Source organism: Uranotaenia lowii, chromosome 3 (genome assembly GCF_029784155.1).
Source record: "Uranotaenia lowii strain MFRU-FL chromosome 3, ASM2978415v1, whole genome shotgun sequence".
NCBI classification, from domain to species: domain Eukaryota; kingdom Metazoa; phylum Arthropoda; class Insecta; order Diptera; family Culicidae; genus Uranotaenia; species Uranotaenia lowii.
In genome coordinates, this window is record NC_073693.1 from 13,637,824 (window position 1) to 13,650,254 (window position 12,431).

The 12,431-nt window shown below is 41.6% G+C and overlaps 2 protein-coding genes across 5 annotated transcripts; one reads left to right on the forward strand and one right to left on the reverse strand.

The window, feature by feature from the left end:
- The first annotated feature begins 5,959 nt into the window (after positions 1-5,959).
- LOC129755715 (ADP-ribose pyrophosphatase, mitochondrial) lies at positions 5,960-7,451 on the forward strand. Of its 2 annotated transcripts, none has more exons than XM_055752332.1 (3): positions 5,960-6,119; positions 6,177-6,582; positions 6,677-7,451. In XM_055752332.1, the coding sequence occupies exons 2-3, from the start codon at positions 6,360-6,362 to the stop codon at positions 7,321-7,323; spliced, it is 870 nt and encodes a 289-aa protein (XP_055608307.1). In that variant the 5' UTR covers positions 5,960-6,119; positions 6,177-6,359; the 3' UTR covers positions 7,324-7,451. The 2 variants fall into 2 exon arrangements, with proteins under 2 accessions (XP_055608307.1, XP_055608308.1); XM_055752333.1 differs by having other exon boundaries at positions 5,971-6,119; positions 6,270-6,582.
- Positions 7,452-7,827: 376 nt separating this feature from the next.
- Positions 7,828-11,008, reverse strand: LOC129751744 (CUE domain-containing protein 1). Of its 3 annotated transcripts, none has more exons than XM_055747429.1 (3): positions 10,689-11,008; positions 10,260-10,553; positions 7,828-10,197 (listed from the first exon to the last, which is right to left on the reverse strand). In XM_055747429.1, the coding sequence occupies exons 2-3, from the start codon at positions 10,419-10,421 to the stop codon at positions 9,547-9,549; spliced, it is 813 nt and encodes a 270-aa protein (XP_055603404.1). In that variant the 5' UTR covers positions 10,422-10,553; positions 10,689-11,008; the 3' UTR covers positions 7,828-9,546. The 3 variants fall into 3 exon arrangements, with proteins under 3 accessions (XP_055603404.1, XP_055603405.1, XP_055603403.1); XM_055747430.1 differs by having other exon boundaries at positions 10,676-11,008; XM_055747428.1 differs by having other exon boundaries at positions 10,634-11,008.
- Between the last annotated feature and the right edge of the window lie 1,423 nt (positions 11,009-12,431).

Consider the following 12,431-nt stretch of genomic DNA (forward strand, 5'->3'; position numbering starts at 1 on the left):
TTGTCCAACCCCCCCCCCCCCCTTAACGCGTTACGTAACGTTTGAAAGACCTTATCATAAAATTTTGGGTTACTTATAATTTTTTTTGTTTCGATTAAAGTCGTTTTACCACCTTCATGGCATTTGCGACATTATATAAACGTTGCAGTTGGCTGACAATTATTGAAAAACTTATCCGGTACAACTCGCGGACAACGGCTCAGGAGGCAACTGACTTTCCAACTGAGCTATATCACAAGCCCACTTATAATTTTTTTTTGTCTCTTTTGTACTTTAAACTAATTATTTGTTTTTTTTTTATTGTCACATATTTAACTCATTTTTGTCATTCTTTTGTTTAAATTGTTTGATTTCTATTTCATCTTGTCTCAATTTTCGATTATTCTTCTAATTTTTGTTTATTTTTAATCATTTTAGTATCATAAATTTAACTCAATGTCTTTTTTTTTATTGATTCATTTTCTTCCTTTTTCGGCTTAATTTTGTGCCAAATCAGTTTTGCTTGACTCAGTTTGGACGAATTTTATCTTATTTCCTGATTTTATTATGCATTTAAATTGATCTTATTTTTATTATATTTTTACTTCTTTTTGCGTCATTTATTTCCCTTTTTATTTTCGTTTCAAAGTCTTTGGTTGACTTTGCTGTTTTTTGGTTAATTTTTTTTTCCAAGAAAGTTTTATTTTTGCATAATTCTTGTCTAATTTTATTTCTCTTCAAATTCTTGTCTTCATTTTTTTCTGGGATTTTCATCCTGTCGGATGTTTCATCCCTAAGTTGTCTTTTTGTTATGTTTTCGTATTTTTTACATATTTTTTTTTATTCCATTTTAAATAAGTAAAACATTGTAAAAAATCAATTTTTATCTAAATTATTTATTATTGTAACGGTGTCTTGATTTTGTCATTTCTTTACCATGTTTATAAAGAATTAGGCAGAGCATTTACAAAAAGATGGGTTTATTCAGTAATGGATAGAGTGGAAGTGAAAATTTTAACTGAGACTAAAGTCAATGATTACTGCGATTACTGTTTGTCAGTAACTAAGCACGTAGCTGATGGTTGCTATACTTAACATCCCCGCTCAACCAGATAAGCTCAGCTTGGATCGCAGCTTCTCGAAAGGTCCTTTCGCCAGTCCTTTGGTAAATATATCCGCAATTTGATCCGTTGTAGGTACGTAGATAATTTTGAAGAATCCATCTTGAAGCTTCTCACGAATGAAGTGAAAACGGATGTCAACATGCTTCATTCGCTTGTGTTCCTTCGGTTCCTCCGATATTCGAATGCAAGATTGGTTATCTTCGAACATCGGAACGGGCTTGATGATCTTGATATCCAGTTCCAGCAACAAGTTCCGTAACCAAATACCTTCGCAGATTGCATAGCTCAGCGAAATGTATTCGGCCTCTGTTGACGATAATGCCACACAATTCTGTTTTCGGGTCATCCAGGAAACGGTACTGCCAAAAACTTTGAACACGTTCCCAGATATCGATTTTCTGTCTTCCAGGTTTCCCCAGTCAGCATCGGCATATCCTCGCAAAGGTTCGCCATCGTCCGACCGTTGGTACTCCAATCCATAGTTCACCGTTTGCTTTAGATACCGCAAAACCCGTTTTAGATTACTCCAGTGTACATCGGTAGGAGCCGATTGGAATCTGCTGAAGTAATTCACAGCTGCGCTGATGTCTGGTCTTGAAGCCAAAGCCAAATAGGTCAAACAACCGATCAGTTCCCGAAACGGCTGCTTGGTCAATTCCTCAACACTTCGGGTCTTCAATTTTAGGTTTGGTTCCAATGGAGTTGCGCATGGTTTGCAATCTGCCATTTTGAATCTGCTTAGCAGGTTCACGACGTATTTCGGTTGACTAATCTTCATTCGACCACGCGTCTGATCGTAATCCACCTTCAGCCCGAGAAAATGCTTTATCGGACCCATGTCCGACATTTCAAAACGCGTAGACAGTTTGGATTTGATGTCCACGACTTCCTCTCGACTGTTTGAGACCAACAAAATGTCATCCACGTACAGCAGCAAATAGACAACATTCGTTTTGTCTTTCTTCGTGTAGAGACAGGTGTCGATCTTCGAACGTTGGAATCCTATTTGAAGCACAAATTTGTTGAACTCCTCGTTCCAACTCCTCGGTGCTTGTTTTAGCCCATACAAGGACTTCCTCAACCGACAGACGAGATGCGGTCCTCCCCGCTCAAATCCAACAGGCTGACGCATGAAAATTTCTTCCTTCAGGATGCCGTTAAGGAACGCCGTCTTGACATCCATTTGGTGCACATGATGTCCCATTTGATTTGCAACCGCCAACAGCACTCTGAGGGTTGCAATTTTCGCCACAGGAGCATATGTCTCGTCGTACTCGAAGCCTTTCCTCTGCGAAAAACCTTTGGCCACCAGCCTCGCCTTGTATCGGTCAACATTACCAGCCTCGTCACGCTTGATTCGGAAAACCCACTTGCATTCCACCAGATTCTTTCCGGCAGGCTTCGAAACAAGCTCCCATGTTTCGTTCTTGCTCAAGGATTGCATCTCACTATCGATCGCCTTCTTCCAATCGTCCCAATCGTCACGCTTCTTCAATTCAGCGATCGTCGTCGGAATGTTTTCCACATACGCTTCTGCATTAAGCGCATACGCCAGAATCGAACCATCACTCGCCATCGGGGAACCTGACAAATAAGTACCAGCAGTATTGGCTCCAAAATTGGTAATGAAATCTTTCAACTTACCAGGGAGCGTGCGCTCCCGACCGCTGCGCCTCGTTGACACTTCTGTAGAACAGTTGTCACGTTCTTGGTGCGGTGGGAGCGCGAAGTCTGGATCGCTGTCTTCGTCATCGGTCATGCAATCGGAATCAGTCGTCATTTCCGGTTGCATCGCATCAGCACATTGATCCGATTCGTCCACACCAGGCTCGCTCGACACCTCAAGGATTTCCGGTTCATGTGTTTCTCCACGCCTTGGAAAAACATTATCTGGGCTTGATTCTGGTCCATCACTGGGCTTGACGTCATCTTCAGTAGCAGGTTCAACATAACGGTAAGATTTTTGAATCACACTGGACCATTTCAGATTTTCGTCGAAAATCACATCTCTTGAGATGAACAGCTTGCGTTTCCTTGGATCCCAAATTCGATAGCCATTGGGAGCGAACCCAACCATTACGTTTTTCTCCGTCTTGCTGTCCAACTTGTGTCGTTTTCCTTTCGGCACCCAAGTGTACGCCACCGAACCAAAAACACGCATTTTGTCGACCTCAGGTTTCCGATCATACCAAATTTCATACGGTGTTTTCTTGCAGTTCACAGAAGACGTAGGACTTCGGTTCAGGATGTAGGCAGCCGAACTCACCGTCTCACCCCACATTTCCTTCGGCAAGCCAGCTTCCTGCAACATCGATCCCGCTCTCTCCAACAACGTGCGGTTCATCCGCTCAGCTGCTCCATTCTGTTGCGGACTGTACGGTGCGGTTGGCTCCAGTTGAATCCCTTCGGTGCGGCAAAAATTCTTGAAGGAAGCGGACATATACTCCCCACCGTTGTCGCATCGAAGACGGGAAATTTTCGTCCCGAAATAAGCTGTTGCTGCTGCCTTGTACTCCTTGAACTTTTCCATCACTTCATCCTTCGTTGCTATTGGATACACCACCGTAAAATGGCTAAAATCTTCGATGAACGTGACAAAATAACGTTTGCCATCCCACGTTTTCGGATTGAACGGCCCACAAACGTCGGAGTGTATCAATTCTAGTAGACGTGTTGATCGCTTACCACTGCTCACCGGAAACGGATGTCTCGTCTGCTTTCCACTGAGGCAGACCTCGCAAACCGTACCACCAGGCCATTTTGGGATTTCGGATTTCGTTTCAACCATGCCGTACTTCCAAAGTTTCTTTATATTTGCCTCGCCAAGATGTCCAAACCTTCGATGCCATAAATCGTACTCGTTTTTACTTGTTACCATGGCATTCCCTTCCGATTTAATTTCGCGTAGGCTCATATCCAAGCTGTACAACTGGCCCAACCTTCGTCCCACGCAAATGATTTCGCCATCCAGTTCGATCGTCACATTTCCAGCCGCAATTTTCAACACCATTCCAGCGTCCTCCAACCTACGCACCGAGAATAGATTGCACTGCAGACCAGGAACATACAGCACTTCCTTTACTGTACCCGGTTTCTTCACGCCGTCGACAATCATATTGACACGTACTGTTCCAGCCGATTCAGCAACCAACGTCTCACCACACTTGGCTACAGCGATGTGAATCTTGTTCTTCAATGGATGAAGCTCTTCGAAAAAAGACTTGTCGTTGACCATGTGGTCCGTTGCTCCTGAGTCAAGAAACCAGGAAAACTTTTTCGTCGACTTGCTAGGAGCTAAGAGTGCCGTTGCGTTGCCCGTGGTTACCAGAAAACAAATTTCTTTTTCAGCCGCCATTTTTGCACCACCTTTCGATTTCTTTCCGGACTTCCAGGCAAACTTGGGGTTCTTCTCGACGGATTTTCCAGCCTTTTCCGCTTCGGGGCAGTCAACTCGCCTATGACCGTACTTCCCACAGCCGAAACATTTGAATCCTCGGAATTTTCCAGCAAACGCAGATTCGACAGCAACATCACCTTGGTTCGACCGTTTCACCTGCTCGTCCAAAAGCCGTTTCTTAACATATGCCATCGTCAGTTGTTCCGGTTGAATCGTTTCCACCGCTGTGATCAGAGCCTCGTAGGATTTTGGAAGTGAGAGCAAAAGCTGACAAACGACGTCTTCTTCTTCCAAATTCACTCCAGTCGCTCGCAGCTCTCGTAGAACCTTCTCGAACTTCAGAAGGTATGCCTTGACGTCCTCTCCTTCCAGCAGTCGCAATTCTTGAAATTGCTTCCGGAGATAAAGCTTACCGGCAATTCCGACACGTTCAAACGCATTACAGAGTGCGTCCCAGGCGTCCTTGGCGGTTCGCTTATCCTTGACGTAGTCCAACTGGTCTTCGCCGATACGATGGATAAGAAGGTTCTTACATTTCCTGTCTTGGGCCTGACGCTCGTTGAGTTTCTTCTTCTTCTCGGCCTTCACCTGGATGGAGTCCTCCGGAAGATCCCTCGCAAACTCCTCGTCCTCTATGGCATCCGTCAAACAATGCAGCAGCCCTCTATCCTCCATCAGCACCTCGACACGAAATTTCCAGTTGCTGAAGTTCGTGCCGTCAAACAGCCACAACTTTTCTTCGCTCATCTTGCTGACCACGTTCTACTTCCGGAACAAAACTAAGAACTACTTCCTTTTACTCTGGGCCCATAACCTAAAGAATTAGGCAGAGCATTTACAAAAAGATGTGTTTATTCAGTAATGGATAGAGTGGAAGTGAAAATTTTAACTGAGACTAAAGTCAATGATTACTGCGATTACTGTTTGTCAGTAACTAAGCACGTAGCTGATGGTTGCTATACTTAACAGTTTATACCCTTTTTGTTTAGTTTTTGCAAACATGGTTGACCATCAGAAATTTCGACTGACAGTAACACAATTAGGTACTTGAGTATATAAATAGGTAGACGATTTCTAAAATATGCTTACCCGTTTATGTGCACAAACCTTTTCTTCCGTTCTGGTTCCAGTTTGGGCGGTTAGATAAATTAGATGATTTTCATTTTATAACACAATCATTCGGAAATATTGTCTTCCAATCGTTTGTATAATATAAATCACGCTGACGGATATTATTCCACAACAGAATTTCTTCCTTCTAATCTCTCCCGTTTACCTCCAAAAACGATTAATTTCAATGAAAAGTCACTATTTTTTAACGCGTTCGTAGACAAGCGAACGGAAATGAGAGCATGTTTCCGAAAAATTTAAACACGTTGCGAAATCACGTGCGCGCCTTTTTTTCAAAACGTGTTCGAATTTCGAAGAGCTAACATCACGCACACTTTAGTATTTTGTACTAAAAATGCATTCGCTTGCGTTATTTTGAAAAGCCGTCCGTAAACTTACAAATTTTTGACTTTTTTGATTTTATTCAGACAATTTATAGCACAATCAACTTGTTTTAAATGTTTCCAGTGATAGACAACCACATGGTTTCATAAACGGAGTCCAAACAGGTATGTTCCCAACATCAAATCATAAACAAAAACTTGGTACTAACGGAATTTCCACAGCCCGGTTCAATAACAGCTGTTGATCCGCCCGCGATACCAAGGCGACACGGAAGCCTGCACTACTTCCGTTATTTACTCTACTATCGATTCTAGTCCTCACTTATGTAATCACGACTGCCCCAATCCATTCAGCATTAGTGATTGAGGAGCAACAGTAGGCGCCACACTCGATACCCCTGTCGGATGATCGGCTCCAGACGTTCCCTGTTCCCATCGTTGGCCGCCATGATTCCGGGAGTGTACAAACACTGGAACTGTCGCAATAACGTTTACCCCAGGTCCGATGTTCGCCGGTATCCGGTTCCGGATGAGAGCGTTTTCTGGACCGCCTCCTATCCGGACTATCAACCACCGGTACACGAGGCGGATGTGTTAAAAGGGAAGGAGTGGGCCGATTTGGATATCGGTAAGCTGAACTTGACCTAAAAGTTTCTTGTTGCATTTTTGTTTTGGTCGGTAACTAATGAGTTTTTTTTCGTGTTTGTTTTTTTTTTTTTTAGATGACCCGAATTTTAAGGCCAAATGGAACCAGCTGGATGGCAACGTGAATCGTGTTAGCTTTGTAGGGGAATACGAGGTTTTGAATGGGTATCCACAGAATATGTTTGGGCGTACCGGGTTGCGTGGAAGAGGTCTGCTGGGGCGATGGGGACCGAATCATGCTGCCGATCCGGTCGTTACCAGGTGGAAGGTTAATAGTGCCGGCAGACAGGTGGTTGACGAAAGAACTGGGAAACGGGTGCTGCAAATGTGTGCCATTGAAAGGCAGGACTGTGGAGCGTGGGCTATTCCCGGTGGGATGGTCGATCCCGGGGAACAGGTAAGTGCTACTTTGAAGCGGGAATTTATGGAGGAAGCCATGAGCGAATCGGGGGAAACGGAAGAGGTGGAACGGTTTTTCAAGAGTGGTCAAGAGATTTACAAGGGTTATGTCGATGATCCGAGAAATACGGATAACGCTTGGATGGAAACTGTGGCCGTTAATTTTCACGATGAGGATGGGCATGTCGTGGGAAAATTTAGCCTTTGCGCAGGGGATGATGCGGCGAAAGTCAGGTGGATGGACATTGATTCTGGGGTGAAGTTGTATGCGAGTCATACCAGTATTGTTAGGAAGGTCGTTGAATTGTTAAATGCCCATTGGTAGAATTTAATTTAAAAAAGTGGATACTTTAAAATATATGCAAGTTAAGTTTTGTTGAGGGTTCTGTCCATTCTGTTTATTCCTTATGTTAGGTACAGTCAAGCGTTGTTAGTAAAGCACTTTCATAAGAATGTAGTGAATTGATAGTTCATTAGAAAGCTTCGAAAGCCATGAAATCGTATGTATATTAAGGTGGCAACCAAAATTGCCATGCCAAATTTAAAAAACCGACCATACAAACTGACCTGTGCCAAATTTCATCTCACTTTCACTCGCAGGTAAAAGTCAAACTGGGTCAGTTTCATCTCGCTACGAGGTTAGCTTCAGGAGCGAAGAGGTAGAAAGTACCTTTTTTCTCGGTGAATTGATTTTTTTTATTCTGCTAAATGCTTTACCTTTTTCGTCCGCTTGATTCCGGTAAACTTTACCTCATTGTGAGGTCAGTTTCACCTCGACGAAGAAAAAGTTGAAGTCATCACGAAAAAATAAGAACTCGAGCAATTTTTTATGTTTGAGTAAAATAATAACATGTATTACAATGTATCTTATGGTTGCTTTCTAGTGTTTTTTTTTTCTGTCGAGATATTTTCAAAATATTTCTGAGATGGGTAGAAGTTATATTTTGCTATCGTTCGAAGCTGACTGCTCTCTCTTTTTTCCTGTCATCTCTGCAATTATCTGTAAGTAGGGGCATAACACACACAGAAGGTATATATTGCTAGTTTGTTTGACCGCGCGAAACTGTCAAAATCGCAAATTAGAGCTTGTAAAGATGTATTACACAACTCTCAGCAGCGTTGATTGTTGCTCACACTGTAAAGCTAGAAAGTAGCTTAACCAAAAAAGAAAACTTAAATGGTAATCTATTCGAAAGTGTCTCAAACTGACTTACAGGTACCTGAAATATGTAATATGTAACTTAACTAATTTGACCTTTTTTTATACTTGTTTACCGAAATATAACAATCTTGAGTTCGAAAGCAGTTTGTAAGATTGATTGCTGTTTTCAAGAGAGTTGGAGTAAAATTTGCAACTTTTCCTACCGTTGTTTTACCTTTGTTAAATTTTGCTTGTATTTATATATTTTTTTAAATTTTTCATTGATAACCTTAAGGAAGTCCATATTTGGGTGTATGTTCAGCGTTGCTTTTGTGATTTTTTTTCTTGTCCAAAGCTACGTTCACTCGTCGATATTCGCTAACAATTGGCATCTCTATCTTTCTGCGGATATCATTACCGAAAATCAAAAACCAGCAAAACAAACCCATACATCTCTCTAAATTAATGCTAACGGCGCTAGAAACAAATTTTTGTCTTGCTATTATTCTATTGAACTATTATGCCTTCAGTTATCGTGTCGTGATCACCCTATTCAGATCTATTAGGCTCGGGACATACCACTTATTTCTGTTTCTATGTTTATCTTTATTATTATAATCATTTTCATTGTTGGCTCAATGTCCGTTTTGAATTTATTTTCTGTAAGATAATAGATTCTTTGCCTTCTGGTATGGTTTTACATTATTTAGATGATGACTAGTAGTTGATTTTATCGCATTAAGCTGTAAGAGTTGTACAGATCTATCGGTTTGAATCGACTTTAATGAAGGTATTTTTTTTTGTTTCAAAATATATGTTTAACATGCAATCTATGACTTGACAAAACTTTTTCGAATCTCACACTTAATGACTCGTTTTTTTTGCGAATTTTAACGGTACATTACATAAAGTTTGTCAGCGGTTTTGCTAAAAATTTCTTTTCACCAGACCCAAATGCAGATCTTTCTAAAACTACTCTAAGACAATTAAAAAGGAAGAACTCATTTAAACAATCTGTGACTATGTACAAATAAATATAAAGACCTGAACTTAAGTGTATATGAATAAATAGTACAACTTAAGATAACTAAACTAAACTCTATGCATTAAATTGATTGCACGCGTAGCGATGAAATTGAAAAAAAAATAAAACGCAAACTTTACACTGATATGACCACAAAGTCCACTCACTTGCTCAGTCCTTGATTTGGGGTTTCTAGAAATCTTGTTTTTTCCTAATACGCCTCAAATATTCAAACGCGTACTTGAAAAATATAACAGCCTTATTCCCTACAAAAATATAATCAATGTAAAATCTCGTAATGAATTTCGCTTCTTCCTACAGTCAATCCGCGATGTATTTTTCTTGCAGTTCCCCAAATAGCCTTCGAATCTCAACTCCAGTATCTACTTGGCGGCTTTCTTCGGTTCATCGTCGTCGCTGTGCTCTTCCTGTAGAAGTAGCGAGTCTGGATGTCTAACGGCATTCGCTTTCTTTGCGCCTCCGCGTTGCCATGTGAAGACTCGAGCCAGTTGGGTAAACTTCTTCCGAGATATTTTGCCCATGTGGCGTAGCCGTTCCTTGAAGGCCGCATCGTCCGACACCTTTCCTTGGTGATCCTTCTCCAGTGCCGATAAAAATTCCTGATTCCACCGAAGCTCGGCCATGAATTCTTCGTTCTGAAGCATCATCGCGAACTGCTCGTCGCCAAGATCGAATTCGGTATTACGGGAACATTCACCCGACAGCCGCAGGAAGGTGGGTGGCAATGGACCCAACATCGGTGGATTCCATTTGCTTTTGTTGGTAAGCTCCGATTCGCGAGCCGGTGCTGCTGTTCGAGGACTTCCCGTTGCACTGGAGCTTCCGGGAGACTTTTTAATCTTCGGCGAGGCACCCAAGGCTGAAGACTTTGGGGAAGTGCTTAGAAGTGCTGACACCGCTGCTGGAGTATTGCTAGTTAGATCTAGAAGCGCTCCGCCTGCCGGAGTATTGATGCCAGCTGTCGGTGCAGTCCTTCCAGTATCACCGTCCAACTCCTGGCGTAACTTTTCGTTCTATTAAAACAAATTGAACATAAGTTTCAGTCATAAGCAATATAAACTTAAGCCACACTCACCTGATTATCGGTGCTCATCGCCAACAGCTGGTCGATTGTCGCATCAACGGCACCCTGATTGGCCCTCAGCACCGCCTCTATCACGTCCCGGTCCATTTCCGGGAACATATTCTTGAAGTCCGACATTGCCTGACCGAACTCGAGCTGCATAGTGGAGGCCATTCCAGGTTCCGATCAGGTGCTCTCTTCGATCGACACCAACACAACGGAACAGTGCGGGGTACCACTACTATCTCTCGTCGTTGTCGTCGTCTGCTGGTTAATTAGCACAGCAATGTCACCCCGTTCAAAAAGCTAATAAAACAAAAAAAGCAATCAGTACCCTTGTACAATGTTTACACATTCACAACAGGCGATAAGCCAGATTCCAGTACCTTCCCTAAAAGTGGAAGATTAAGTCCACCCAATATACCCACAGAGAGAGTGTACCTCGCTTTCCGTCGTCTGCTTTTCACTTCTCGCTGATAGAATTTTCGCTTGATGCAAGTCAGCACGAATGACAACAAAGTTTTACACCTTCAGGGGCTTCTCGGCCAGACAAACAAATTAGGATAGTCTTTTTTCACTAGAACCCCAATTGCCTCGGATGACTCAACAATCCCAAAACATTTTCGGCACAAATTCACTGCTGATGGTGTCCGATTGAGCACGATTCTCGGGATAATTTCACCGAAAATTAGGCAAACTTTGGGAACTATTTTTGTTTTGCGATTTGCGCAAGTGACAGTCTGGCCAGTCCAGTTGGAATCCGTCCGTCTCGTCGTTTGACAGCAACTGGATTTTTGTGTTATCAGAACTGGCATGCAGCCTTTTGTGAGCTAACTTGGCGCACACAACTTGCATGCAATTGAGAGGTTTAACTTGTGTGTACTAAACTTACAAGGGCGTCGGGCGTTCGTGGTCGAAATATTTAATTGGAGCTCAGAATAGGTTTGAAATTTAAAATTGAGTACAAAATCAAAATAAAGATCTACAGAAGAACTGATATTGAATAATTTGGGGGCGCTGAATTCAAATACTCAATGAACTTTTTCCCTCAGCGAAGTTTTTAAGATTTAGAGGTTATAACTTATGGAGAGGGGAGGGGGAAGGGGGTTGTATGGAAATGTCCACCTTTGTCCATGGAGAAAGGGGTAGGGGTTCGGGTCATGTCCAGGTGGAAATTCTTACTTTCAAAATATTTTTTAAAGGTGAATAAATATTAAGATGTTTAATTCAAAAATTTTAAATGGCAAAGCTTTCCAGTTTAAGTATAAACAGCTTTCCAGTTATTAGTAGCCACTTGAAAGCAAGTGATAAATATGATAATTTAGAAATTTAAAATTTAAAAAATTTAATGTATATCAGGACTTGCTTTTTCGTATTTTCTGAATAAGCCATTTCAATAACAGAAAAGCAAAAGAAGTGCTTTCTAACTGAGAAATAGATTCATAAATAAAAACAATTTCAAATCTGTCTAAGTTGACATCCGGGAAGGGGGGTAGGAGTCTCATTTTTCTGTTCATGTGGTATCTGAAAGGCCCCTTAACTTTTAAAATATGTAAGAAAGAAAAAATCGCCGTATCCCGCGTAGAGGGTAGCGTTCAAGTTTTTGAAGCCAACGATTATCGAATCGAGTCCCGGTCACGGCATGCTTTATACACTGCCTGTGGGTTGGTGGTTTTAGCATTTGAAAGACACTAGTCTCAATACTAGGCTCGAGACTGTTTTCTTTCGATATTTACATAGAAATTAAATGAATATTTATTAATCTTTTTAAAATAAATTGATAATACTGAATATAAAAAAAACCTAACATCGCTACTTTCTCTGGCATAATGTTATAGTTTGCCCAATATTCCGCCAGAATATAAAAACGAAATAAGAGGTCAAGGAAAACCTTATGTGTTTTTTTTATAATTCAGGTGTCATTTGAGCTGTAACTCGGAAGATCATGGTCCCGAGCATAATAATTGCAATAATCTTAAAGGGTGTCCACGATGAAATTGCCACACTTTGAAATTGCTCTAACTTTTTAACCGTCGGGTAGAATTTAATGAAAATTTGGGTGGATTTAGTTCATCCTGTTGTTAACATCCTGCAAGTTTTAAAGTCCTGTGCATGATGGATCTAGTATGGTGGTCTCACATGTCAAATCGCATGTTCAGTCATATTGAAAAAAGCTTTGACAGC